The 26,071-nt window shown below is 53.3% G+C and overlaps 1 protein-coding gene across 3 annotated transcripts in view; it reads right to left on the reverse strand.

Moving 5' to 3' along the window:
• The window catches only part of SORL1 (sortilin related receptor 1), a 44,936-nt gene that overhangs the window by 18,028 nt on the left and 837 nt on the right, over positions 1-26,071 (reverse strand). For 2 of the 3 annotated variants that reach the window (XM_051812210.1, XM_051812209.1), the window contains exons 2-24: positions 17,802-17,918; positions 17,398-17,523; positions 17,080-17,241; positions 15,882-15,949; positions 15,395-15,575; positions 13,500-13,601; positions 12,551-12,720; positions 12,235-12,427; positions 11,138-11,255; positions 10,561-10,634; positions 8,860-8,948; positions 8,569-8,747; positions 7,602-7,788; positions 6,450-6,578; positions 6,133-6,218; positions 4,475-4,647; positions 4,117-4,248; positions 3,880-3,971; positions 2,944-3,190; positions 2,391-2,529; positions 1,581-1,754; positions 1,322-1,435; positions 163-285 (exon numbers count right to left, since the gene is read on the reverse strand). In XM_051812210.1, the coding sequence (XP_051668170.1) occupies positions 163-285; positions 1,322-1,435; positions 1,581-1,754; positions 2,391-2,529; positions 2,944-3,190; positions 3,880-3,971; positions 4,117-4,248; positions 4,475-4,647; positions 6,133-6,218; positions 6,450-6,578; positions 7,602-7,788; positions 8,569-8,747; positions 8,860-8,948; positions 10,561-10,634; positions 11,138-11,255; positions 12,235-12,427; positions 12,551-12,720; positions 13,500-13,601; positions 15,395-15,575; positions 15,882-15,949; positions 17,080-17,241; positions 17,398-17,523; positions 17,802-17,918 (3,175 nt within the window). The remainder of the gene's footprint in view (positions 1-162; positions 286-1,321; positions 1,436-1,580; positions 1,755-2,390; positions 2,530-2,943; positions 3,191-3,879; positions 3,972-4,116; positions 4,249-4,474; positions 4,648-6,132; positions 6,219-6,449; positions 6,579-7,601; positions 7,789-8,568; positions 8,748-8,859; positions 8,949-10,560; positions 10,635-11,137; positions 11,256-12,234; positions 12,428-12,550; positions 12,721-13,499; positions 13,602-15,394; positions 15,576-15,881; positions 15,950-17,079; positions 17,242-17,397; positions 17,524-17,801; positions 17,919-26,071) is intronic. The other variant, XM_051812212.1, reaches the window with a different exon arrangement.

Genomic DNA, 26,071 nt, shown 5'->3' on the forward strand with positions numbered 1-26,071 from the left:
GCCTGGATTAACAGGGGGATCTGGCAAAGCACTGCCTTGCCCTTAAACATCCACAACCAGCATTCCATAGGCACCCAGATCCAGCAGCTATGAGCAGCACAGATGCTGGAGAGCAGCTTTCCAGCCTTGCACAGGGAAGGAGGTTGGAGTGAGGGCGCTCACCACAGTGACTTTCATCGCTGTTGTCCCCACAGTCGTCCTCCAGGTCACACTTGTAGGACAGTGGGATGCAGGTCCCCGAGCCCTGGCAGCGGAATTGGGTCTCGGCGTCGCACACGGTGGTGGCTGACGGAGAGAGAGGAGGGGAAGGAGGAGGAGAAGGAGGTTGAGGTGGTGGTTAGACAATGGTTTCTGCTGCCTAAGTGTGTGTACTCAGTGCAGAGAGGTGAAGGGAGAAAGACAGCATCCTGTGAGCTTTGCTCAGTGCAGCCTGGGTTACTCCTCTTGTATTTTAATGTCATTTTTAGGTACTCGGAGTAAAGCAGAGCAGAAAGGGGTTAATTTTCTGTCTGGGGGTCAGGACTGAAGCTCTTGATGCCCACTCCCAGCCAGGGAGCAAGCAGCTGAGGCTATAGAGCTGTCTGCTCCCCAGGAGGGGGACTGAAACCAAGGGTGGTGGGAGGAGACAGGGCAGCCAAAGGAGGGAACAGCTAGACATGAGTGTTGCTATCCCAGGCAGCATCCCTGTGCCACACTGGTCACCCCTTGACAAGGAATGGGTACCTACAGAGGCTTTCCCTTGCCAGGAAAGTAAGTTCCTTATTGGTACAAAATGGGCATAAACAGCATCTCTCCAGGAACACCTGGTCCCCCAGTGATTCCTAACTTTAAATTGTGGTACTTTTTCCACAATGCACTAATCCAAACCCTTCAGCTCTTCCAAGCTGTGGAACATCTGCCCCTCCTGCACACATTGGCAGTCCCTAATTTTGCTCGAAAACGCGACCTCCCATCTTTAATGTGTGAACTTGATTGATCAGCTCAACAAGAGACCCTTGCAGATAGAAGTCACTTTCTGTGTGCACTCTTTTCCTCAGCATTGGCTGTGCCCTCAACTAGCTTCGGAAGACAATTTCTGCAAGAGACAAACACAGCTGGCATCAGTCTCACCAGATTTTAGACACTGACACCTGAGCTGGTCGAGGGGGAAATACTGGCCCTCGTGGGACACAACTCATCCAGCTGGCTTTGGGTGTCTGTCAGAGGAGGTGAGTTACATCCCCAAAGCACCTCTTGCTGTCCCTGACTGTGAAGGCAGTGTAGATGCCAACACAGCAGACATCTAAATTTGGCCAGGCCAGGGCCCCCACAGGACACTCACGGCAGTTCCTCTCGTCGCTCATGTCCCCGCAGTCATTGTCGTTGTCACACTGCCAGATGCTGTTTATGCAGTTCCCGTTGGAGCATCTGTACTGGTTGGGCAGGCACGTGTTTTCTGGTGCAGGAGGGAAAACCAAAACAAGCTGGGCTTTAGAAACGGGCCCCGCTCCTGCTCGACAGAGAAAAGGTCACACCGACCTCTCCCAGTGGCAGAAGATGCCTCTCAGCATAAAGCAGAAGCAAGAATCAAGTGGTTTTACCTTCCTTCAGGCAAGTGTTGTTCTTCATGACGTAGCCACGAGGACAGTCACACCTCACCTCCCCCGTGGGCAGCACGGTGCTGGACACCCCCTCGGGGCACTTGCAGCTCCTGCCGTGGTTGGACTTGGGCAGGCAGAGCAGGCTGCAGGGCTTGGAGATGCAGCCATTCTCCCCTGGAGCCAGGGAAGAGAGGAAAGGGGGCACTGTCAGGACAGAGGGCTGGGAACACCCAATTTCACCTGCCAGCCCAGGCTTTGGAGCTTGCTCTGCAGTGCTGGGTGCTGAGGGGCCTTAGGAAAGCACTGAGCCATCTGCTCTGGGGAGTTCAAGGGCCTTAAACATCTCCCCAGTCTCCTAAAAAGCCCTTTGATGGTCTTGTACCCCTCTGAAAATGGGTATAAACCAGCACATTCATCACACAGGGGCTGCTGCTGCCTTATCACAGCTCAGATGGATGACTAACTGGAGGACAAAGTTGATGCAGCTCTAAGACACTATTATTTTTTGGCCCATACAGCACTTGGCTTGGAAAGGCTGTGGCCTGTGACCTAAACTATGAGGTGCCACCACAGGTGCCTGCCCTCTGAGCTCTCTCCCTGATTTTTATTATCTCTCCTGGCAGCCAAAAAGCAGCACAGAACACTCATGAGACTCATCCCTAACAGCCGTGCCTGAGAGCTTCAAACCCTGCAGGAATGGGGATATAGTCATGAAATGCAAGCCAGGAGGGCCTTGGTGGCCTTGGGAACCTTTGGAAATTGGGGATGAACACATTTCCAAATGGCAGGGAAGTTCATCTGCACACTCACCTGTCGTCTTTCCTCTGTAAAAGATTTTCATGTCCATGATCCCATTTAATCGGCCGACCAGGATCTCCATCCTGGAGCCGCTGGTTTTGGAGGCTCTGAAGATACTCAGCTGTGACCAGTCATTCCAGTAGATCTCATTCTGAAACACAGGCTTGGCTCTTAGTTTAAGGGGCAGCAGCACTGGGGCCGTGCTCGTCAGCAGGACCTGATCTAAGCCCCCCTAAATCCTGGATGTGGGAGGACACTGAGAGTGCAAATGTCCCCAGCCAAATGGGGACAAGAAGAGAAAGAACTGAAGTGGGATTTGAGCAGGAATGGAGTGGCAAATAACATGGGGAAGACAGTGCAGTGCTGCACACTCTTGGATGTTGGTCCTGGGTTTAACTGCACCTGCCTGCTTGTTTCAGGGATTTGGGGGAATGTGCCAGGAGCAGAAAGAGAGCAAGCATCATGCCTTCTCCAAATGACATCCCCACCCTCCAAATTCAGTGTGCTCAGTGCTCCTCCACCACTGAGCTCAGAGCCTGCCTGCTATGGAAACGAGAAAACAAACCTTAAACACAGCAATAGCATAAGGGTGAGGGAGGCTGTCCAGGATGACAGATCTCTGCATCCCATTGAAATCCACCCTCTCGATCCTGTCCATGTAGGCTTCTGTCCAGTAGATCCAGTGGTCATCCACGGAAATGCCGTTTGGCCACCGCACCCCCTCCGAAACGATGCACCCGGCCAGGGACCCGTCCATGTCACTCCTGTAAATCCCAGCTCTGGAGTCTCCCCAGTCTGTCCAGAACATCAACCTGACAACAGGCAGAGAGGTTACTCGGAATCATCACAGAACAGCTCATCAAAGGGAACCAGGCTGCAGAAGCAGGGGTTTGAATGCTTTACATTCCGTGTCCCCTGCACGACACGCCTTTGAAAGGGGAGCTCTGCAATTCTAATGAACGCCAGCAGCAGATCTGCGAGCAGCACAGAGGCTTATTCAGCTGCAAAGCTCCGTGGTGTGAGTGCAGCTGCAGGTTCACCTTGCTGTGAACTGCTTCACTTTAGCACAGATGCCTGAAGACAGCTCGGGTTTGTCAGAGCTGCGTTTGCAGCCACAGTAAAAACCCCGCTCAGGAAGATACAGCTTAGATTTAGCTCTTGAATTTGAGCTCAGCTTAGTTTCTCACGCATCACTGCAGCTTTGCTCACTGACCAGACCAGTTCTACTGGCAGGAAAAGTTATTTACTAGTAGATAGGTATGGGCAGGAAAGAATAAACAGTTTGTGATCTCTGCTCTGAGGTGGCTTGGCTGGGCGTGTGACGGCAAGAGTGGGCTCTGGAGGGAAGGACTGTGAGCTGGACCCGTCGTGCTGTGTCTGTGCCCATATTTTGCTATCCAAGCTGTCCATGCAGCCCTCTCCCCTGTGCTGTCAGTGCTGAAGAATCAGCATGGTTCCCCTGGGGAGCACCAGGGCTCCTACTTGTGCTACTCTTTCTTACCCGTCTCGGGGAACCAGAGCGAGGGCTCGGGGTCGCTCAAGGATGGAGGAGTTGAGGACAGTGAGTCGCAGGTCTCCGTCTGGATTGGCAACCTGGGCCAAAAACCAAAACCAGGAGGGCTGTGTTTACTGCACTTGCTTAAAGTAGCATGAAATCTGTGGCAGGTAATTATTGCTCCCTAATAAAATATGCACTGCCACAGTCACGTCTCTGTAGCACAGGTAGGCTGAGCTGTACCTCAATTTTGGGAATCCCAGCGTTGACCCAGTACAGCAACCGACTGAGGGGTTCAAAGGCCAAAGCTTCCACTGTCTCCAGCCCGGTGCTTATGATTATTTCTTGCCCAGAGCTGCCGTTGAGGCAAAGACGCTGGGAAAAAAAAAAAATAATAATAATCAGAATAAAAGATGAGGAACTTCCTCAGGCTGAAGGTGAGCGTGGTCAGGTGTGCAAGGCAGGTAGAGACAGACAGCTGGGAGGGGAGCAGCACCAAGGCAAACATTTGTATTTCGGGGCGTGGATGAAACACGCTGGTGCGAGGAGGTGATGCCAGGGGCAGCCTGACCCACGGCAGCCTCCTCACCCCCTGGCTCACCTGGATAATGTCCAGAGTGACATCAGCCCAGTACAAGCAGTTGTGGTCGTAGTCAAAGTCGAGGGCAACTGCCCCTCTGAGCCCTGCCAGGGGCAGCTCCTCGATGATGCCCGAGGCCAGGTCGTAGCGGTAGATGGAGTAGCGGGTGGCGTAGAGAATGAACTCGTTCTCCTCTGCAACAACAGCCAGGAGAACAACCTTAGTTAGTGGCCATTTTAGGCTACTCAAGGGGCAAAAAACCACCAGGTATTTTCTGACCCCTGGTTTTAGCACATCAGGGAGGCAAAGACCCTTTGTCTCAGTTGGGATTAGGCAGAATGAGAACATGGGCCCAGGAACACACTGTGGCCATTGTCTGATCCAGGAGGAGGAGGTAAGGCCAGCAAAAGTGTGACCCCCTTCCTTCCCACAATGAGAAACAAAATACAGATCTCCTCTCCCTCAAAAACCCCATCAAAAAGCTGGGAGTGATGTAAATCTGCATGTCCTAAGGGACACCGGCACCGCAGGAAAATATCCCAGGGTGGGTTTTGTTTCTAAATTGTGTCAAATCCAGCGTAATGGGATCCTGGGCTGGGACAGAGTCTCCTGGGCATTAGCAACACTACCGGTCAAGTCCAATAATGCTATTAATGAGTAAAGCTAATGTCAGTAAGTAACTCTGGCTGTGCATCCCTAATGAGATTATACGGAGATATGAAACAGATACTGTACATGAAAGTGTTACCATGGTGCGAGCCAGCACGTATCTGAAGACGATCAGCAAATACTCTGGGAACACTGCACTTCAAAGGGCAGCCCGGTGGGGACAGCAGGTTTATTTTGCAATCAGCAGGGCCCTTCTCAGCATGACCAGTACAGCTCTCCAAATAGCTCAAGAGGGCTCAGAGGGGTGAAAAACGTGTCGGGCTCCGAACGAGGAGTAAACCTGAGCACGGTGTTGGCAAGAATCCCAGCAGGGGGAACCTTCCCTGGGCTGTTTGCACCCTGAAAAAGCTTAGGGCAGTGCAGGGAGACCTCGTGCTGGTGGTCTCAGCTGCCCCAGCCCTCACATGAGCCCCTGCCCTGCCTCAGGCTCTGGAGCTGCAGCACAGCAGCATGCTGATCACGCAGCTCGTGACGGCAGATTAAATTAAAGCTGTAATGAGCAGAATGCAAATAACTTTGGCAGCACAGGGGCATGAGACTGCTTCAGTGCCTTGTATGTTTGAGAGGAGAAAATAAGGATGGGGGTGAAGCGTGGCAGGCATGAGGACTGAAGGGCAGCCTCTGCCCTGGTGTGGCCCCAAATAACCATCGCTCAGCCACATACAGTGGCTGTCTCAGGGTGGTACCTTCCCAAGGGTTTCTCCAGGATGGGGATATCTTTGATCTAATTCTTGTCTCTCTGGTTGGGTTCACACCAGCTACAGCAAGGACATGACCAGGATAAGAGGGGCTGCCTGCAGCCTGCCCTGAGAGGCTCAGGAGCAGAGAGGGCTCTGCACCCTGGGCTGACGCTGCTCTCTGGCCGCTGGGCACGAGGTGATGATTTGTAACCCACCAAGGCTCCTGTGTCGCACAGGTTTTGTCTGAGAGCCCTCCAGGAGTCCGTGCGTGGTCCCAGGGGTTTTATGAATGAAGCCCTTGTGCCCAGAGCAATCCTGCCCTGTACTCACCAGCCAGCGGGCACGGCACCAGCTCCCCCTCGAGCCGCGACTCGATGTCTCCACCCGCACAAGTGTCCCCAGAGATCTTTCTGTAGCTGCAAACACACACAGTTTATTTCATGGAAACTCTTACCAAACCATCCTGTGCAGCCTGAATAGGCAGCAGTGTTTAATTGCAATGTATGTCCAAACATGCCAGTTGTTTACTGCCACTCGTGGGGTGTTTCCATTGTGGGTTTTGTGGTTGTTTGGGGTTTTTTTAATCACCAATAGGATAAATACCAGCTTTTGGAAGATCAGGTTGCCCTCCCAAGTGCAGCACATACCCTCGAGTCTTCCTGTAGGTTGAGCCAACAGGGCAAGGGACTGGTGGGTCGTAGGGTTTCCCAGCAAATTCAGGGTCAGGAACACAAACTTCTAATGATAAATCATCACTCAGTTTAAAGCCAAAATCACTGCAAGGAGAAGAAAGGTGTAAGGAGGGGACAGGGAGAAGGAAAAAATGCAGCCATGCTATGCTATTACTCTGCTCTATTTTTGCATAGAATTTTTAAGCACCCAAAGTGTCTCAGAAGGCCATTCACTTATGATCAGCATTTAGCTGCATATGATTTCTCAGAGCCAGACAGGACGTTTCAAGAACATTTTGCAAATAAGCTTGCCAGTGGCTGGGCAGGCTGGGGAAGGTGAGGCAGCAAGGCAGGGCTGAGCCAGAGTGCTCTGAAAACCTGGCTGCAAGCCCCAGTTCTCCTGGCTGGCTTAGGTCACTGCTCTGTCTCTTGGCTTGTGCTGTTGGTAAAAAGGGAGTTACAGTGCGGCTGTTCCTTGGAAAATGCTGTGGAAGGGGTTGTGTCAATCTGATTTTGCAGGGAGCTGTGATTCTGAGGCAGGGATTGGATCCCACCAGCCCTATTCTCAGCCTGCTCATGGTGAGCCAGGTTTAGGCTCTACCTGGGCATCAGACAGGCAGATCTGGGCTCGAGCAGTCTGGTATGAGCCCCACTGAAAGCCCAGTCCCTGAAAAGCAGTTCACTTTCTAACCCCAAACCTTTGCACCACATTGCCAGAGTGTGTTTCCTAATCCTAACCCAGTGCCAGGAATGTGCAAATTGCCAAGTGATACAGCAGGGCCAACTGCATCCCTGGGGCTGAAGGGTCACAAAGGTTTTTGGTGGAGGATCTCTGGATGTGATGGAAAATTGTCCACCATCATTTGAAAGGTGAGGGAGTAACGATAATTTCCTGTTCCAGGGAACCTTTCAGAGGCTCCCAATAGGCTGTAAAGACATTAATTAAGTCTCACACCATACCACTAATGAAAGGATGTTTTCAGTCCTTGCAGTTTCCTCCTTGCTATAAAATGAAGCAGCGACACTCAGAGCCACGTAAATTGGATGTTTGTTCCCTCTGAGCGATTGGTCACAGATAACTTATCTCAGACTTACAACCCAGACCAAATGAAATTAATTGGTATTTACCATTCAAAGTCTTCCCTCGTGCAGGAGCAGTTGGAGACCATGACAGGCCTGTCAAAATCCTCTCCATTGAAACAGGTGGCATGAGGAGTCCTCCTCTTGAAAACGGTTTTGTGCCCCAGTAAACATTCATTGCCTCGCTCATCAGAGGGTGACCACAGCTTGTAGTCATTCTCTGTGCAAGGGACCCCTAAGAGAAGAAACAAGGTTGGGGTATGGAAAGGTGCAGTCCCTGCAGCCCCCCAGGCAAATAAGCCAAAAGTGTGGGAATCCTGGAGCTGCCACATCTTCAACCCCACACCCTGTTTTAAAGCAGTCTCTTGGAAAAACACTCCGAATTTTTCCTCCCCCAGGAGAGCAGGCATCCAGCCCCACACCACAGTAATGCCCTTCCCTTCCCTCTCTGCCCTCCCCTGTCACAAAATGATAGAATTCCCCCAATCTGCAAGGCTCTAGCCCTGTCCCAAAGGAAAAGGCAAAGCCCAAGAGCATTCCAGCTCAGAGCGTGCAGCGGCACGCGGTGACAGGAGGCAACAAGCAGCTCTGTGGCAGTGACAGTGAATCTGTGATGCCTCATTTAAATGGAGTCATTCTGGTTACCAAACAGATTCCGTTCCCAACAAAACGTCAGGGGAATCAGTTATAAATTTTAGTCGAGTAAATTCCTCTGCTGGGTTTAACTGCGCTTTGATTAAAATGCTGCCTCGCAATCAAAGCTGAAATGGGTTATAAAACATTCATAGGCACAAGCCTTCAGAAGGAATTTTTCTTTTTTTTTTTTTTTCCCCTTTTTCCTGTTCAACAAATTCCTCGGTGAGGAGGGAAGGGATACAGGGAGAGCACAGGGAATATGAGTGATGCCTTCAGCAGCAGCGCCACGAGGGACAGAGCACCCGAGCACGGATGGCAATGCCACAGCCCCTCCGGACACAGCCATCCTCAGCAGTGGCTCTGCCACCTGTCCCCTTACCCAGCACGTCCGTGGTGTTGATCTGCAGGATCAGCCAGCTGTGGCCATTCTCTTTGTAGGAGCCAAAGATGGTGAATATGGTGCTTTTCTCCCCCGGCTCGGTGAGCAGCCCGTACACAAACACCGGCTTCTCCGAGAACGTGAACACCTTCCAGGTCTCCCCTTCGTTCGTGCTGTACCTGTGGAAAGAAGGTTGGGAGAGGTGCCAGGGGCATTTCCTGCCTGCTGCAGGGCACTCTCTCCCATGCCCAGCCTGAGCACCAGGAGCAATCCCTGTGCCCTGACACTCACTTGAGCTGGTCGGTCTCGGTGCCCTGCGCAATGGCCACGAGAATCCCCCCGTGGTCACCCCACGTGTAGTAGTGGGGTCCAGACAGTGCCTGGAAGAGAAACAGTGCTGAGGGGTGCTCAGAGCTGTGCTGAGCTAAGGGAAAATGGCTGGAAAGCGTGCTTTGTCAGAAAAACACCTCCTGACCTGAGCTGATGTTTCAGCCTGGGCCAAACCAAGTGTCTGAAGGCACCAGAGACTGAAGTGTTTATGGGACAACATCTGCAGATGAGAGCAACCAGCCCAGTTTCCCTAAGAGCTGAGTGTGAGAGCTGCACTGAGCCCTGGACTCTGCTCCTCCAGCACTGGGTGCAGGGAAAGAATCAATGGAAGAAGTGCCATGACACGAAACCAGAGTCCATCACTCCCCCTCATTTGTCATGTCTGAGAGGCTTTCCCAGCACTTGGCAGCGACTCAAGACCTTCTCAAACTGCAGAGAAGCGTTGGTTCTCGGGCTGTGGAAGGTCTTCTGAATGTTCAGACAGAAGCAGGGCCATGGCAAGCAGAAACAAGCCCTGGAGACAATTCATACATCCATCCCGTGGAAAGGAACTCGTATTTCATGCTCACCTCCACCACAAAACCACCTTTTTCCTGCACTGGTTTCCTATCCAGTGCAGCTCTGGGTGAAAACAGGCAGCATGTCCATGCCTGACTCTGCTCACAGGACGTGCTGTCATGCCTGGGGATGTTCTTACACGGGGCACTGGATGTATTGTTTCTTTCTTCTCTGTGCTGTGGGACCACACCAGTGATGTGGAGAGCAATGAGCCTTCCAGCCTCCTGCTTGCCAAAGCTGGGGGGAAGGAGCTGTGTTGCTGCTTCTCAGCTGAGGAACTCCAGTGCTGGGTCATTCTGCACCTTTGCTCAGGATACAAAGGGCCCAGATCAATCAGGGGCTTGGTGCTGCTCCCTGTGGGTCAACACTTCCTCCTTGAATTGTTCTTCAAGGCAATCCTTTTGAGCCAGGGGAGGCTGGCACCTGAAAGTCTTGGGTTTTGGATACCTGGCTGCAAGGGTCCCCACAGCTGCTCCCCACAGGATTCTGGAGAACCACGGTCACTTTGGCAGCAGCCAGACCTGTGGTGTGTCCCAGACCTCACCCAGACCACATGGCACTTGCAGGAGGAGAAGGAGGCTGTTTAATTCCCAGGATTAAATAGCTTGCAGATGTTGAAATACCACATTACACTGGCTGCAGAGTGCACAGGCAGACCACAAATACTGCCACAAACCAGAATATCCACTCAGTAAACAGAATCAAACTCCCCATAAACTGAGGGCAAGATCCCGTTTTTCTGGAAGGTGCCAGAGCCTCTCCAGACACTGTCACATACAAAGTCCTGGCTGGCAACCCCATCTAAAAGAGGCCAGATGACCCACGCTGAGGGCAAACCCTGCCAGCTGAAAGGGAGAAATAGAGGAGAGAGCTTTCCTGCTTTTAAATTCACCACCTACACCAAGAGGTTCCCCTTCAACCAACCCGCGCCTGGTCCTTCATCTAAACACCATTTTGTCTTGGTTTTAAGGAACATTCAGCACCTTCCAGCTCTTGGATTCACATGGAGGTCACCTTTAATGTCGTTTAAGTTTATTGCTGCCAATATTCTACTTGCTCCAGCACCCCCTTGGCTGAATTGGGTGAGCCTAAGAGCAGCCTTACCTCTCTCCACCTTGCTCCAGCACTGCTTGAGACATAGACATTGGTTTTCCTTGCCATGTTCTTGCCAATGGAGCCTAGGAAAATGGGAGAAATCATTCTTCTTGAGGAATGCAAAGCGATTGCTAAAAATGAAGCCAGACACCTCCAAAACTATTTTTGTCTCTGATTAAGGAGCCGATTTTTCACACTATAAATTAATCCCTTCCAAAGCAAATTATTTTAAAGACTATTACACGTTTTAAAAGCAGATGGGGAAAAAACCCATGGCTGTAAACACGATTAAACAAAAATGTGTGTGTTCTTCAGTAAAAGAGCGAGACAAACAGGAATTTCTGAATCTTCCAGGAACCCCTCACGTGGATCAGGGAAGAGGATCAGAACAGAGCAGGTTTCTCACGTCACTGTGCTGCAGTAAAATGTTCTCGCTGTAATTACTGGATGGGGACTGCAGCAGAGAAAGGACAGCAAAATGCACAATTTAATTGCATTTTATAACCTGCTTGTACAAACTAGGTGCTGCCAAGTTCCTCGTGTCCTGACAACAACCAACCCCAAGCCAAAGGAAGGGGAGAGGTACCGGTGGCGATGATCAGTCCTGGTGCTGACTCCTTGGAGAGAATGGGCATCCTACGGAGCTGGAAATTCAGCAGCTGGCTCAGGCGCTGGGCCAGGTGGAGAGAGCAGCCTTGGGAAAGCTGGGAAAGCAAACCACAGCAGCATTAACCTCCTTCCCACACTTGCCCGTGCCCTTGTTCCATGCAGTCACAGAATCACTGTGTGAGCAGTCACAGAGTCACAGGATGTGCTGAGTTGGAAGGGACCCACAAGGATCACCAAATTCAGTTCCTGGTCCTGCACAGAACCATCCCCAACAGTCACACTCCCTGTGCCTGAGAGCATCATCCAAACCCTCCTGGAGCTCTGGCAGCCTTGGGGCTGTGCCCACTGCCCTGGGGAGCCTGGTCAGTGCCCAACCACCCTCTGGGGGAAGAACCTTTTCCTGAAGTCCAACCTGAGCCTGCCCTGACACAGCTCCAGCCATTCCCTGGCTGCTGTCCCTGGTCCTCCCAGAGCAGAGCTCAGTCCCTGCCCCTCCTCTGTCCCTTGCCCAGGAAGGTGAAACTGCAGTGAGGTCTCCCCTCAGTCTCCTCCAGCTGAACACCCCAAGTGCCCTCAGTGTCCTCACATGGCTTCAAATCAAGGCCCTTCCCCATCCTCGTTGCCTCCTTTGGACACTCTCCAATGGTTCAACACCTTCCCTACATTGTGTCCCCCCGAACTGCCCCAATATTGAGGTGAGGCCACCCCAGGGCAGAGCAGAGTAGGACAATCCCCTCCCTGGCCCGGCCCCCAGGACAGAGTTGGCCCTCCTGGCTGCCAGGGCAGTGCTGACTCATGGCCAACTGGCCACCCACCAGCACCCCCAGGGCCCTTTCCCGGCACTGCTTTCCAGCCTCTCATTCCCCACTCTGTCCACCCATCCCAGGTGCACTCTCCTCTTGGAAAGGACTTCATGGTGGGATTGATCTTTCAGCCTCTTCTGAAGGTCGCAAAGCACCTCTGAGATCACCACGCCCGACCACCAACCCCGCGCCGCCACCAAACCACCTCCCCGGGCGCCGAGGGCGCTCCTGCACGCTTTTTGGGGGGGGGGATTTGCTACCCCCGTGCTACCTGGCAGTCGATGTGCTCCCCGTAGTGCGTCTGTGCCGGGGGCTGCAGCAGCTCCCAGGTGCCGCCCTTGTCGAAGGTGATGACGGAGCGCATGTTCTCCTCGCTGAAGGAGCCGTTGAGCAGCGTGGCGATGTACACGCCCCGCACGCCCTCCACGCGGTGGAAGTCCGCGAAGGGCTCGTTGGCAAAGTACCTGGGGGGGGGGAACCATAAACCAGCCTCTGTGTGTCTGGGGAGCTGCAGCTCTTCCATGGAACACAGCCAAAAATGGCACAGCCCGTGGCCGACGTTCTCGGTCGGGTGCGTCCCACGTTACCTGACCAAGGTGTCACTCCCAGCTCCCCCTGGGCTGTAGTAGAGCACGTTTTCTAGAGACAGGGAGAACTTCAGGCCTTCTGCCTCTGAGATGTAGAGGTTGGTCCGGTTGTTGTCGTGGCTGACGCACACAAACACCTGGTCCTCCGAGGCATCAGCAACATAATATTCCTTTGGGACACAAACAACAGGCGAGCAGGCTTCATTTGTGTGTGCAGACAGGCAGGGTTTAGTTTCCTCTTACCTAGCTGAAAGCACTCTGCCCCCCACCCTTTGGTATTTTTTCCACTCAACAAGTAGAAAATCTTCACTTTGCTTTTCTCTTTTGTGTTTCTCCCACAGTGATTCCTGTCCTCTGCCCTGCACAGCCCAGTGGCAAAGTCCCCCAGAAGCAGCACTGGGAGCAAAGCCCCATCAGTGATGGATCTGTCTGCCTGGACCCACTGAGGCTGGGGTGCCAAACTGCTCTGTCTAACACCAAGAACTTGCTTCTCGTGCCCTTCTTCATCCTCACCAGCCTGGGGACACCTCAGCACATCTGGATCATGGATCACAGACCCTTTGCAAAGCCTGTCTGTCCTCTGGGCATCCTTCCTCTGCAGAGAATTGGATGCCACAGGCTGTGCCAGTGGAGCCAGACCTTGCACCCCACGCCATGGGAAGAGGTAAGGTCCCCAAAAGCAGAGTCAGAGCAGTGGGATCAGCCCCTCTCTGGGTATCTGGGCTTTGCTATGCCAGCCTCCACCCCCAGTGCTGGAGGAAGCTAGCTGACTGTCCAAGTACCACCACGTAAACCACATGATCCCCTCAGCCAAACCCCCCAGCAGGGTTATATGAGGTCCCTTCCCACTCCTGCAGTGTCTGGTGAAAGGCAGCAAACTGCTGCTGATATTGGAGGGTGTCCTTGGCACGGGAGGGAGAGAGGAGGCTGCTCAGAAAGCGCCACTTACCTTAATTGGATGCTTGGTAACGAACTGTGCCACGCGCATCGGCTTGCGGTTGAAGGAAACCCAGAGCTGGACTGAAGGCGGCTCTGAGCTGCCAAGCAAATGCTGTGCAGAGCACAGGGATGTGTTAGGAGTGCCTCTCATCCCCCAAATCCCCCTCATCTCCAGAGGCTGCAATAACCCAGTGCCCAGGGCTTCCCCTTCCCTGCACGAAGGCGAAGCGTGGCAGCCGCTGGGACTGACGATGGGAGCAGCCAGTGCTCAGCAAGGAGGCAAACTGCCCTTTCTGCTCAGTCAGGTGGGGGTGAGGAGGCTGGTTTTAATTCCTCCTTTTTCTGCAGAGCAGCCTGTCCTTTCCTTCTTTTTTTTTTTAAAAAAAGATTTGCACAAAATGAAAGGCGCCAGCACGAAGCCAAAAGAGCAAAAAGCTGGGGGGCAACCTATTTCGTACAGGATGGCAGTGGTAAGAACCTAAACCCAGATTTAGGCTCCAAAAATAAGCGGCCTGGTTTCTCCCAGGCTCTGTATCACTAAGCAACCGTGCCTCCCACGGAAAGGAGCAGAAGTCAGAGCCCTGGGAGCCTCTGCCACCCAGCCTGTCCTTTCCCCAGGGCTGCTCCTGCTGCAGCCCAGGTTTGAGGCAAGTGCCTGATTTCAGACCTGAGACTGTAATTTCCAACTCAGGGGGTTGCAGCCAGCCTCCCTCTGTCTCAGTGTTCCCAACCAGTCTTGCCTTGGGTGATTTTACTGCTGTTTAGTGTAACACCAGTCATTAGAGCTGCAGGGGAAAGCAGGACGTGCTTCCCCCTGTGACCTGTGAGTGCTCCAGAAGCAGAAAAAGCTCCAAAGAACCCCTGAATTGAGTTGAAACTCGCCTTGTGCTGCCTGTGAGCCCAGAGGCTTCTCTGTAGAGACACAAACCACCTCCAGTGTTTCACCCAACACCACCAACAAGCCCAGATAAAATCTCCTGCAAACCACAGACTGGGCACAGCGCCAGGGGGCCAGGCCCTGGGAGTTACAGGCTGTACTACCTGCAAGAGAGACTCCTGAGGAACTGAAATTGTTCTGCAAACACGTCCCCTGCCAGTGCTGGGCACCACTGTGCCCGCTCAGGTGGCTGGAGGTGACACTGCCTAGGAAACTCGGTGTGGTTCTGCAAGCAGTCACCCCTAAAGGGAAAAGGTTCCCTCTTTAAACACTCAGGGGTGGAAAGCAATGCTAGAAAACTGCTCCTTGAATTCTAGAAGGATCAGGACTTTATCCCTCTGGCCTCGTGTTTCCGATCACCTAGAAAGGAGCTGCCCTCAGAGAAAGCACTTGCTTTCCTTTCAGGTTTGTCTGAAACTGGTCAAGAACTGTAAAAACTCACCCACATCCTCTTTTCTTAGGAAAGCAAACTGGAAATCCAGCTTTCTTTCCAGGCTGCAGCACATTAGGCTACTTGGACCCAGTCCACGTTTGATGGTAATCTTCTCTGACAAGCGGCCTCCCAACCATGGAGCTGCTGAGCCACATCCCCCCCTTCCCCTGCCACCCCCACCCCGAACATCCTTCCCAGGCATCCTGTGGTTTTTCCCCGGGTCCCAGCACTTTGCAGGCTGACCTACTTCTGCCCAGCCTGCCAGGAGGCAGGAGCATGGAAACCCCATTGCTTCGAGTGCCACGGGCAGGCATTGCTTTGTCCATGGCAGTGTGAGCCCAGGGAGGGGGAAGGCAGCTGCAGGCAGCCTGGTGACACCTCTGTGACAAGCCAAACATGAGGTCTGAAAGCTGTGAGGTGCAGCATGAGCAGCATCACCCCCTGGCAGACGCTCTTGCCCCGCTGTGGCCGCGGTAGTTCTGTACCAAATCACCAGCCCTCCCCCTCAGCAGTGAATTCCTCACGTCACACTCACCACAGACTTGGTTGCAAACATGTATTTGTCCCTGAGCTGGAAGTCTTCCACGTCTTCCAGGATTATCTCCTTGTTTTCCCGGCTCTGGAAGAAGTCGGTGCTGCGGATGACGGTGGAAGCCCCCGAGGGCTCGTGCCGCTCGATGTACACCGTGCTGGGCTTGTCGTAGGGCTCAACCCCCCTGGGGAGGACAAACGAGGTGGTGGTGGCACCTCTGTGCTCACAGAGTGATGCAGAAGGCAGTGGGTGTCCCCTTTCCAGAGGGGAATGTGCAGCACCCCTGGATGTCTGCGTGGGTGGCTGTCCCTTGTCACCCCACAGTGCCACATCCCCACAGTGCAGGGCCCCTGCTGGGTGAGGGGAGCAGGGGGCAGGGCTGGAGCACGCCTTGGTGCCTGGTTCCTTGGTTTGCACAGGGCAGCAAATGAGGCAAGAGGTGAGGAATGAGAGGAGACAGGAGCTGGGTGTACACAGATGGGATACGTACCATGAAAAGGACTTGACGTGTTCCTGAATCATTATCCAGGTCTGGCCGAAATCATCTGATTTCCAGAGCTGCAAAGACAAAGGTGGGATTTGAAATGTCATCTGCAATGACAAAGATGCCAGTGGGATTGGGACACAAACAGACCCAACCTTTTAAGAGACCCAATCTCAGGCAGGGCAGACCTGCATCCATCCATCACTACTCTCATGACTTCTCTTTCTGTGGCAGCTCCTGGAGCAGCAGCAACCTTTCTAGCAGCAGCAGAATAACCCAAACCAAAAAAAAACTGTCCTTTAGCCTGTCCAGAATGATTTCCCACTGTCTCTTGATCCCACCTGGTTTTACAGTAACTCAGAAATAAAATTAACTTGCTATAATGTCCTTGTGGATTGCGATGGCAAGGGGAAATATCTGGGCAGAGCTCACACCCCCCTCAGAGGTGAGAAACCCCCAAGCTGAGCGACATGCTGCTGCTGCAAATCTGCAAGCATCAGGAATGTCAAGGTCAAGAGGAGTGATAGGATCTTTTCCTTCTGCCCAGCTCTGACATCCCTGGATGCCTGGAAGGCATCCCAGCACGCACCCTGCTATGACCAGACTGGAACCAGCACAGACTGTGTGTGTTTTACCCTGGTTCTTTCACCTCCAGGTTTTCCTTATGCTGCCTGTGTCTACCTGAGGGTGCTGTAACTATTTACAGTCTTTAGCCAATAGCTCCAGGGAAAACAGACGTGTTTGTATTCAGGAAGCAGTTTGTTGTGCCAGGTCCAAAGCCAAACCACATGCCCACATGAAACACTGCAGAGGTCATCCTGCCTCGGCTGCCAGAGCTCTGGGGAGAGTTATGACCATGAGAAGTGGGATGATAACACAGTCAGGAGCAATGTGGATGAAGGAGCAGCATCAACGAAGGAAAAGGGATGGGAAATAAGGCAACCACCCTGCAGGTACTTTATCCTCACTGCTCCAGAGCTCAGGGACCAGATAGACTGCAGGGAAGAGGGTGTCCTGGCCAACCTGGGACAGCTTTGCATGCAGCAATCTAAGATCAGACACCCTGAACAGTCAAAGCATGAAGCCACATGGCCCTGGCACAAGGCAGGGTGACTCTCAGCTGTGGGGGACGTGACAGGCCAGGGCAATGTCACAGCAGGGCAGAGGCAGGATGCCGGTTTCCCACCTCAGCAGAAGTGCTCACCTGTTTTTTAGGATGAGACCTGTCGAAGCCCAGGAGGAGGTTGGGGTTCCTGCTGTGCAGGAGGAGATCAGCTGCTCTGAAGGGAATGGAGAAGCCCTGAACTGTGTTGCAGAAGTCGGTGGTGATCCAGAGGTACGGGGCGAAGGCGTCCACGAAGATATACTGGGAGTGGAGGAGCAGACAAGGAAGAGGGAAAGCAGGAGGTCAGAGCAGGGATCACACCAGCAGCCACAAAGGTACATACCCCAGGGGAGCCTTTGGGAGGGCAAAGTGTGGAGAAGAAGGATTTGGCTGTCCCAGGTGCCACATCCCCCTCACCCTCTTGTTGTCGGCCGGGCTGTGGTAGAACTGGGCGATGGCCACCTCGCTGCTGTTCCCCCCCTCGAAGCTGAACCTCTCCGAAATCTTCTTAAAGCTCTTCCCATAGTCATAAGACACGTAAACCTGCAGTGGAGAAGCCCCAGAGTGAGGAGTGCAAAGTTCTGGTTTCCCTTCTGGCAGATGTGGTAAAAAAATCATCCAACTGCAAGGCGGGGGAGCCTTAGAGATTGCCTGAGCGTGCTTTGAACCCACAGGGCAACACAGAAGATGTGGAATTATTTATTTTGTGCCTCTGAACTCAAACTCATGGGCCTTTCTTTTGTTTCAGCAGGTCAGGCTGAAGCTCAGCAGCCACCACCCCCCTGCCTGGCCCAGAAGGTGCCCCAGGCTGTGTTACTCACATCACTGTTTTTGGGACCCAGCAAAGACAGGCTGTCCCTGGCCAAGGCCACGATCACGTTGCTCTTCTCTCCCGCCCAGTGGACGACCATCTGATTGTGGGAATCGTTGAGGCTGACCTGCAATGCCAAGGAAAAGGGCACCCTGAGCCACAGCCTCGTTCACAGGGACCCTCAGAGAGCAAACACCCGCTTGGAAAACACACAGACTTTGGGGAAACTCATTCAAAGCAGCATCTCTCCTGGACATGTTGGCAGGATGTGCCTAATAAGGTTTGTTTTCCCTTTATTCCTCCTCAGAGAAACAGGATTTGGGGGAATGATGAGAATGAAAACTAAAACCAAGGGCTGAGAAGTGTTTTCAAATCCAGGCTGACGAGGCAAAAGTGCCACAGGAAAACAAAGTCTCTTCTCTCTGGTGACCAGGGACAGGACCCGAGGGAATGGCTGGAGCTGTGTCAGGGCAGGTTTAGGCTGGATATCAGGAAAAGCTTCTTCCCCCAGAGGGTGGTTGGCACTGACCAGGCTCCCCAGGGCAGTGGGCACAGCCCCAAGGCTGCCAGAACTCCAGGAGAGTTTGGACAATGCTCTGAGGGACAGGGGGAGATTGTTGGGGTGCCTGTGCAGGGCCAGGAGCTGGACTTGATCTTTGTGGGTCCCTCCCAACTCAGGATACTCTGTGATTCCACGCTGTGTTTCCAGCACACACACAGCCCTGCATGACCCCGTTATTCCCGTGTGTGCTGTTTCTGGCAGGGCTGTGACAGCTCCGGTCCCAAAGGGCCGGTTTCTACGGGGAAGCTCTGACAGCATCACCACGGTGGGAGCTGGAAGTGCAGGGCAAACCCACAGGGACTGTCACCAGCAGGCAGGGACAGCCAAGCCTTGCTGGAAAAGCAGCTCAGCAGCGGCCGTAGCTCGGTGCCCCGGCCCCTGGAGCAGAGGACGTGCGTGCCTGAGCCCTCGCACACACCACGGCTCAGCTGATGGCTGGTAACCCCTGAGCTCGGGGCCCTGGGAAGCTGTAAAAATACAGGGATAAGCCCTTCTTAGGCTCGATGCCCTGCGGCTCCCGCTGACCCCGCGGTCAGCAAGGAGCGCTGTAAGGGGCTGCTTCAACCTCCGCCAGCGCCCGAGTGAAACACTTGGGAAAAACAAGGTCTTTATTCTAGAAAAAGGGGGGCAAGGCAAAGCAGGAGCCCCTAAATCCCTCTTATGCAATAGGCTCACGTAAGAGGGGGGGGAATCAAATCAAAACCACCAGTCAGCAGCCCCCGGGGTTGATGCTCCAGGGGTGGGTGCCCCCGGCTGCAACCCCGCCTGCCCGGGCAGAGACCCCCCCACCGGGCAAACCCGGCAGAGATTTAGGTCAGCCGGCAGCACCAGCTACAAAGCGAGGCAGCAGCAGCAGCCCTGCGTGCCCGCCGGAAAAAAAAAAAGGAAAAAAAAAAAAAAAAAAAAGGGAAAAAAAAGCAGCGACGCTGTTTGAGGATGCAGGGAAACAGGGAGGAGAAGGAGGAACTGCTGCTGCCCACTGAGACAGCCGGCAGACTGCCTCGGGTCTGGAATCCACGGCAGTTCTGTGCTCCCAACCCCTCTCCCCTCCTTTGAAAGCAGGATAGCCCCGTCTGAGTCTCCTACATCTCGGTTAGTTATTTCGGGTGCGGCTTTTTCTGGGTTCCTCAGCCCGGACACAGCTGGGAACCCCAAAACTTAGCCCCGTAGATCCCCTCAGCCAAGAGGGGCTTGTTACAACCTCCGTGTCAATTTTAACAGCGCTTTTCTATTTTTTTTACTGCAAGAAATCTGACCCCGGGAGTTTCAAAAGCAAGAAAACCAAAGGAGACTCCTATCTGCACCTTGCTTTAACCTCAACAGTAAACCTCTACAGCTATCCATCCTGTGAGCTAAAGGAGACAGCGAGTAGGGAGACCTGGAAAGTGTAGTTAAAGGAGACAGTGAGACCCCTTCTTGGAGTAGGGAGACCTGGAAAGTGCAGTGAAACCCAAAAAACAGGGGCAATGTGTTTGGATTCAGGGGAGCCAGATGAGTTTTGTTACTCCTGAGAAGCCATGTGAACTCAGGCAGCCTGATCAGGGCAGAGTCCCTGTATAAAGGCAAATTGGACACATGTAGGGTTTGGTTCTTGGTAGGAGGGAGGAAGAGCAGCACTGAGCAGAAAGGTTTGGAGGAGCTGAGGGCTGCTGGAGCATGTCTTACTAAAGGGTGTAAGGAAGGAGAAGCCAGCACAAGGATGCTGTAAGTCCCCCTGGAAGGGCTGGTGCAGCAGGGTCTCAGGTTTAGGAGCATCACACATTTGTGTTTGCTGCTTGGCAGCCCTGCTCTGGCCCTTCAGAGCTTTGTGGGGACCCAAATGGTTCAGGGGAGCAACAAATGGGACCCCTAATCTTTGCTGTTGAGGCAGCAGCACTGCCCTGTGTGCCCTGGGTGAAAAGCACCTCATGTCCTGCTGATGAGGGTGTTTTTTGTGGAACAGCTTTGCAATGAGGCTGTGTTAGCCCTGACAGGAGGAACCCTGCCCTGCCTGCTCCTTTGGCAGGAGCCCACTGTCACAGCCTCCCCTGACAGGGTCCCAACCTTCCTTGGGAACTGGTTTAACCTAGGAACAGGCAATGACTGGTGCCTAATGGAAACAGCGTTTAGCATAAATTCCACTTAATGGGGAAGTGTTTTGGTCTTTGCCAAGTGATTAAGTGTATATGAAATATGCATGAAATTCTAATTTGTCCTCCTAATACGTAAGGTGCCAAATGAAGTCCAGGAGGGGAAAACTGGAGCCAAGACATAGCAGAGGCTGCTTGTAGCTCTGGTTAAAGTAGTTAATGCTGCTAGCTTTGCTCACGCTTATGTATTTATTTTTTGTTAACAGTGTCTTCCTACAAACGGATGCCCTGCAGAAATGGGATGAGAAGAAGACAGCCCCTGGAGCTGCTGCCCCAGAGCAGGTATGAGCTTCAGGGATGCAGCTGGAGCTGGAGTGCTGGCAGATGGAATGTTGTCTGGATGCTGAGGTGGAAGTGTTGCCTTGCTGAGCCCAGAGAGGGGCTGACTGTTGGTAGGTGTGTAGTGTGCAGTGCTGAGCTCTTCAAGCATCTGGGGCTGGGGGAAGTGCCCTGATCCGCACTCTTTGACACCTGAAATGCCCAAATGCCAGCTTCCCTTCCTGTCACATCCCCCCTCTGTTGCTCGTGCCCAGATGGAGAGGCTGGGGCAGGATTTTAGCTGCGGAGGTGGCTCAAACCCTGGCTCCTGACAAACTGCAGCGTTAGCGAAAGCCCCGGGCTCCAGCACGGTGCAGGCTGCCCAGGAGATGAGTGACTCTGGCAGGGGCACCTTGCTGGAGCTGCTCCATCACCAGAGGACTCTAAATGCCAGCCTTGGAGCCCCCAGAGAGCTGCTCTGCGTGGGAAGTGTGACTTCCCCGTGCAGAAATCGCGCCGTTGGCTGTGACGAAGCACGAGCAGAAATACTGTGTGCCTGCTAACAGTGGTGACAAGTGACAGGACAGCATTAGGGGCTATTCTTGGTGTGTGGAGTGGGCTTGGCAGCTCACTGTGTGTGTCTCTGGGTTTGCTTTGCTGGGGATTAGTGCTCCAACCATAGGCCTGGCACCCCAGCTCGTGGTAAATCAGGAGGAGACGTACTGGGACTGCTCAGGGCTTGAGGCTGGATGCTGTAAAATTGGGGGTGTGCAGAATAGATTCCTAGGCATCACTTATGTGTTTTCCCATCCTGGTTACACAACTGAAAATGGGATGCCTGTAAAAACACGTTGTTCCTAGGAAATTTCTGAATAGACAGTAGGTTATTACTGTGGTTTGGTGAGTGAGGGTCTCAGAGAGCAAAGGGCCTCTGTGGCTGTGAGCAGCTGCTGAAACCAAGTTTTGCCATCAGGTCAGATCTTAGCTTCAGGGCTGCTTGCAGAAGAGGGATGGGCTAAACATTTTGCCCCCAGTAGCTGGTGGAATGAGGATGGGGCTAAAGAAAGCCACTGCTGGAAGGGGTCAGAAGCAAAGCACAGGGCTTTCAAAGGAAAGGTGCTCTCACCACGCTCCTCATCATTCCAGCTCACTGGAAGCCTCAGAGGACAAGTACCAGGCCTTTTTGTCCCTGTTTCCTCTGCCTCCCCCCTGGCAAGGCTTATGCAATAGCCCAGCCTCGGGGATGAGTGTCATGGGTGGCTCCTGCATTCCCGGCACGCCGCGTTCCCCGTGCGCTCCCACTAAAGCTTCATTACTGTACCTTCTGCTCTGCTCCCGAGCATCTGTTTCTAGCCCTGCCATGATATTTTAAAATACAGCCTGTGCCTGCCGTGGCGCTGCTTGTGGCTTGGACTGAAAATGCCAGGGTCTGAAATCACTGATATGAAACACGGGTGACTCATTTCGGAGAGTGCCAGGCCTGTGTTAATTTTGTTAATACTGGAATCGTCTGCTCGCGGGGCTGTTTGCTCTCTGCTGCACCAACAGAGCTCTCCCTTAGCTGTTGTTTCCAGGAGAAAGGGAAAGGTAAGGGAGGGGGAACCCAGAAACAACCAGAAATAACCTGGCCCCTTAGTAAGAAGGTCCTGGAGATGAGCTCTCCTAAATTGGCAGAGGGGAGGGATGTGATGGGAATGGAGGCTGCCCCAGCAGATTTGGGTAAGTGCTGATGAAATCCATTCCCCCATAACCTGCAGGAGAGGTCTAAAGTGTGCCATGGGCTGGTGATTGCAGCTCTGGAAAGCTTAAGTGATGCCTCCTGGGACACCACGATCTGAGAGGAACCTGCTGAAGGGGAAACAATGGATTAAAAACACAAATACCTCTCCCAGCCACCGCGGTGCCAGGAGCAGGAACTGTGTGGCTCCCAGAGATCCGTGTCTCCTGGCAAGCTCAGGGAAGGAGCAAGTGCTGGGAGCAGGGAGCCCTCCCAGTATGACTGGGAAAGACACGGAGATGGGGAGGGGTATGTGATAAACGAAGAAGGAAGGATGTGGCTGGGCCGTGCCATCAGCACCCAGGGCACCTCCAGAAGGTTAAAGTCTAATGTGGGAAGGGCTCTGGCAAACTAGGTCAAAATTAAGTACGGTTCAGTTCCGATGCAGCGTGACTGATCCAGCGTTCCCAGGGCTGGATGGCATTTACCCTGCCAAGCACTTTCTGCCTTCTCTGGAAGGAGAAAGGCTCTCTGCCAGCTTGCATGTTGTCGGGAGGTTATCTGAGGTCTTCATCAGCACAGAGGGGTGGGCAGGGTCAAGGTCAAGTGGTGGGCTGGTAAAAGGTCGTGTCACAGTAAATAGCCTGGAAATGATGAAGACTTGGTGCTTTTCCTCAAAGGCAGGAGAGGTTATCCGCAGGAAATGGGAAGCTTGAGAGCAATGAAGTAGGTTCCCCCCAGAAGGGGAAGAGATGAGCTGGTGTTAGGGCAGCACTAACGTTGGTTCAGGGGAAGGGCAGGCACAGAGGTGATGGCCCTGCACAGGCTATGACTGTGGGGAGAGACTCAAGGCCCTGCAGTGGCAGCACAGAGGGTGAACTGGCTGCCACGGGAGCCACCAGCAGTTGGATAAGATATCTTTTATCCCAGCGTGGTTTAAAGCAAAAATTTCTTGTGAGTTGCATGCTTTTGGGGGTGGCTTTGGAAAAACCCTTTCCAGAGAAGGGAAAGGGATGTCTGCAGGTAAAGGTTAGACTTGTATTAGCAGCTCAGCAGTGTAAATGCTCTTGGTCACCGTGCTCCCCTCTCTCACCCCTCGGGACCAGCAGGCCCAGGCTGGCCTCCTACCCCAACACTTCTCCTCACTGTCTACTGTGGCTGAGACATGACACTCCCTACAGAGCCTTCCCCACAGTCCCAGAACACCCTTGGACCCTGCACACACCTAAGCAGACAAAGTGGCTGCTTTCCTTTTCCTTGTTTGCTGCACTGAGCAAAGTCCTGGCAGGCAATGCTGCTTGTGGCTGGTTTTCACCCAGGAGACGGGATTTGTGTGGGATGGTGGGGATGTTCCATGGAAATGTGAAATCCTGGAGCCAAGCCCTGTCTCCAGGTCTGAGTAGGGATGTGTAGGTAAGAGAACAGAGGCTGTTAGGGGACAGGAGGGTGGGCTCCAGATGAGTGGCTTGTGCCAGGAAGAGGAAGGCAGGGTGTGGTGCTGTGATTGCTGGAAGGGGTTTAGAGAGCACCCAAGGGGCTGCAGGCAGCACTTGTCTTGCCCTGGGGATGCTTCTCTGCTGTCAGTGGCGTCCCAGAAAAGTCCTGTCTCGTGTCAGTGCCTGCTTTGTAACAGTCTGTCCATTGTAACCCTCCCCAAGAGTCCCGTGGAGGTGAGGGCCGAGCGAGCGAACAAAACCCGCTCTGTCTCCGAGCTGACGGTCTCCGGAGTCGTGTGTTTGGTCTCTTGGTGGCTGCAGCTTCAGAGTAGGAAAAAACAAGGAAAAGCCACAAAGGCACAGAGGTTTAGGCTGCTGCTCTTGTCACTGGCTGAGGATCCCAAAAGTTTTGCTGCAGCCAGCCAGGCAAGGATGCGATTGGCAGTGGGTGAGGATCCAGGTGAGGAATCCAAGTAACATCCTGTGCTTGTGTCTTTGGAGTTTAGGGCAAGAGGGCTCTAAGCCTCTTCCTGATGATGCTGAGTAAGCTGTGTTTGGCTCCCAAGGAGCCACAAAGGGTTTGGACTTCCTTCCCCTCCTTGGTTCCAGCAGGTGCCCTCTGGTGCCCTGGGGACATCGCCCACAGCAGCAACAAGGTGAAGGTGCTTTCCTTTACCTCTGAGCTCAGCCTGGGCTCTAAGCTGTCCCATGAGCCTGTTACAGGACTGTAATCAAGAGCCAGAGAAGGGCAGGGAGTCTCAGGCATGAGCCAGTGCCCAGCATATGGCCAAGTGACCTGCCAAACCCACAGGAGCAGGATGTGTCCCAGATAAGGGACTGCACAGGGATGCTCAGTCCAAGCACTGCCCTTTAGGATGATGTCCCTGCAAGAGGACTGCTTTGGCTGCATGATTTTCTGCTGGGATTAGAGTGCCAGAGACCTGGGGGAGGAAGGGATTGTTAGATGCTTGTGACAAGGCACGAGACCCCCGAGCACTGAGCTGCACAGCATTCCGGCTTACTGGGCATTAGTAATTTGTGTGGTCAGATCTGTAACACAGGCTGGGACACATGGGCTCCTTCTTGTCCCTTTTATTAAAGCAGACCCTGATTTAAAGCCCTGTAGCACTTGGGAGAACTGTTGTGTAGTGACAAACAACTCTTCCTGCTGACATACCTGGGTTTTTTTTTAATGTGTCCTGCCCCGAAGCAGCAGAAGGAGCAGGTTCTGTTTGCTATGCTGCCAGCAAAAGCAGCTCCATTCCAGGCAAATCCCCTCTGAAAGCTTAAGGCAATGAGAAAAGCCCAAACAGTGGCAAACTGTTGAACTCCCACTGCTTCCTATCAGTCCTGTCCTGGATAGCAACAGGGTTGCTGCACCCTCTTGGATCTGCAGCTCCCTGTCCAGGTGACAGAGGCTGCTCCTGCCAAAGCAGCCCTACCTGGCAGGTGGGTTGGATGAAAGCCACGGGGAGACAGAAGGGAAAGTGCTACAAATGTCTTTCTGTAGATGAGAGACAAGTGTCATGGTTTCTTCTTCTAAAATGGGGTAGCTGTGTTGTGCTAAAAACAGCCAAACGTTGAGGAGGTAGAGGAGGCGAAGCAGATTTTCAAGGGGAGGAGGAACAGCTTTTCCCTAAACAAGGGAACAGAAGGGCTTTAGGAGCAGCACCAGCCCTGTGTGTGCCCCTCCAGCAGCTCCAGGGCCAGCCCTGCCTCGTGACTGGCTCCTTCTTATCCTACAAGTAGCAAAAAGGGGGAATTATAGGGCACCCAGAGGGAAAGCACTACCCAAGGAGGCAAATGCAGATGTCACTGAAGGCTCAAAGCCTCTCCTTGAGTGTGCCTTGTCCCTCCATGGGCTGGTTCCTCCCCCAGCAGCATTTTAGGCACGTGAGGGGACACAGTGTCAGCAAGGAGGGTCAAGTAGGGCAGTGTAATTTAGTCTAGCACGTGGATACTGAAAAAACAAAGTAGACTCTTCAAGGCTGAAGCTTTCCATAGCAGGTACCCAAAAGTCCAAGTGTAAGTCCTCATCACCCCTAAAGTGATGGTTGTCTGGAAAAGAGGGGGTGAGGGGGAGCCTTTATGGTCCTGGCAGCAAAACTTGCCAGGGAACCGAGCCCGAATACTTTCAGAAATAGCAGTTTTTAGGTTTCCCTGCGATGAGCAACTCCT

The sequence above is a fragment of the Manacus candei genome, unplaced genomic scaffold (assembly GCF_025592945.1).
Source record: "Manacus candei isolate 608988 ecotype Guabito, Panama unplaced genomic scaffold, ASM2559294v1 h1tg000086l, whole genome shotgun sequence".
In the NCBI taxonomy this organism is placed as follows: domain Eukaryota; kingdom Metazoa; phylum Chordata; class Aves; order Passeriformes; family Pipridae; genus Manacus; species Manacus candei.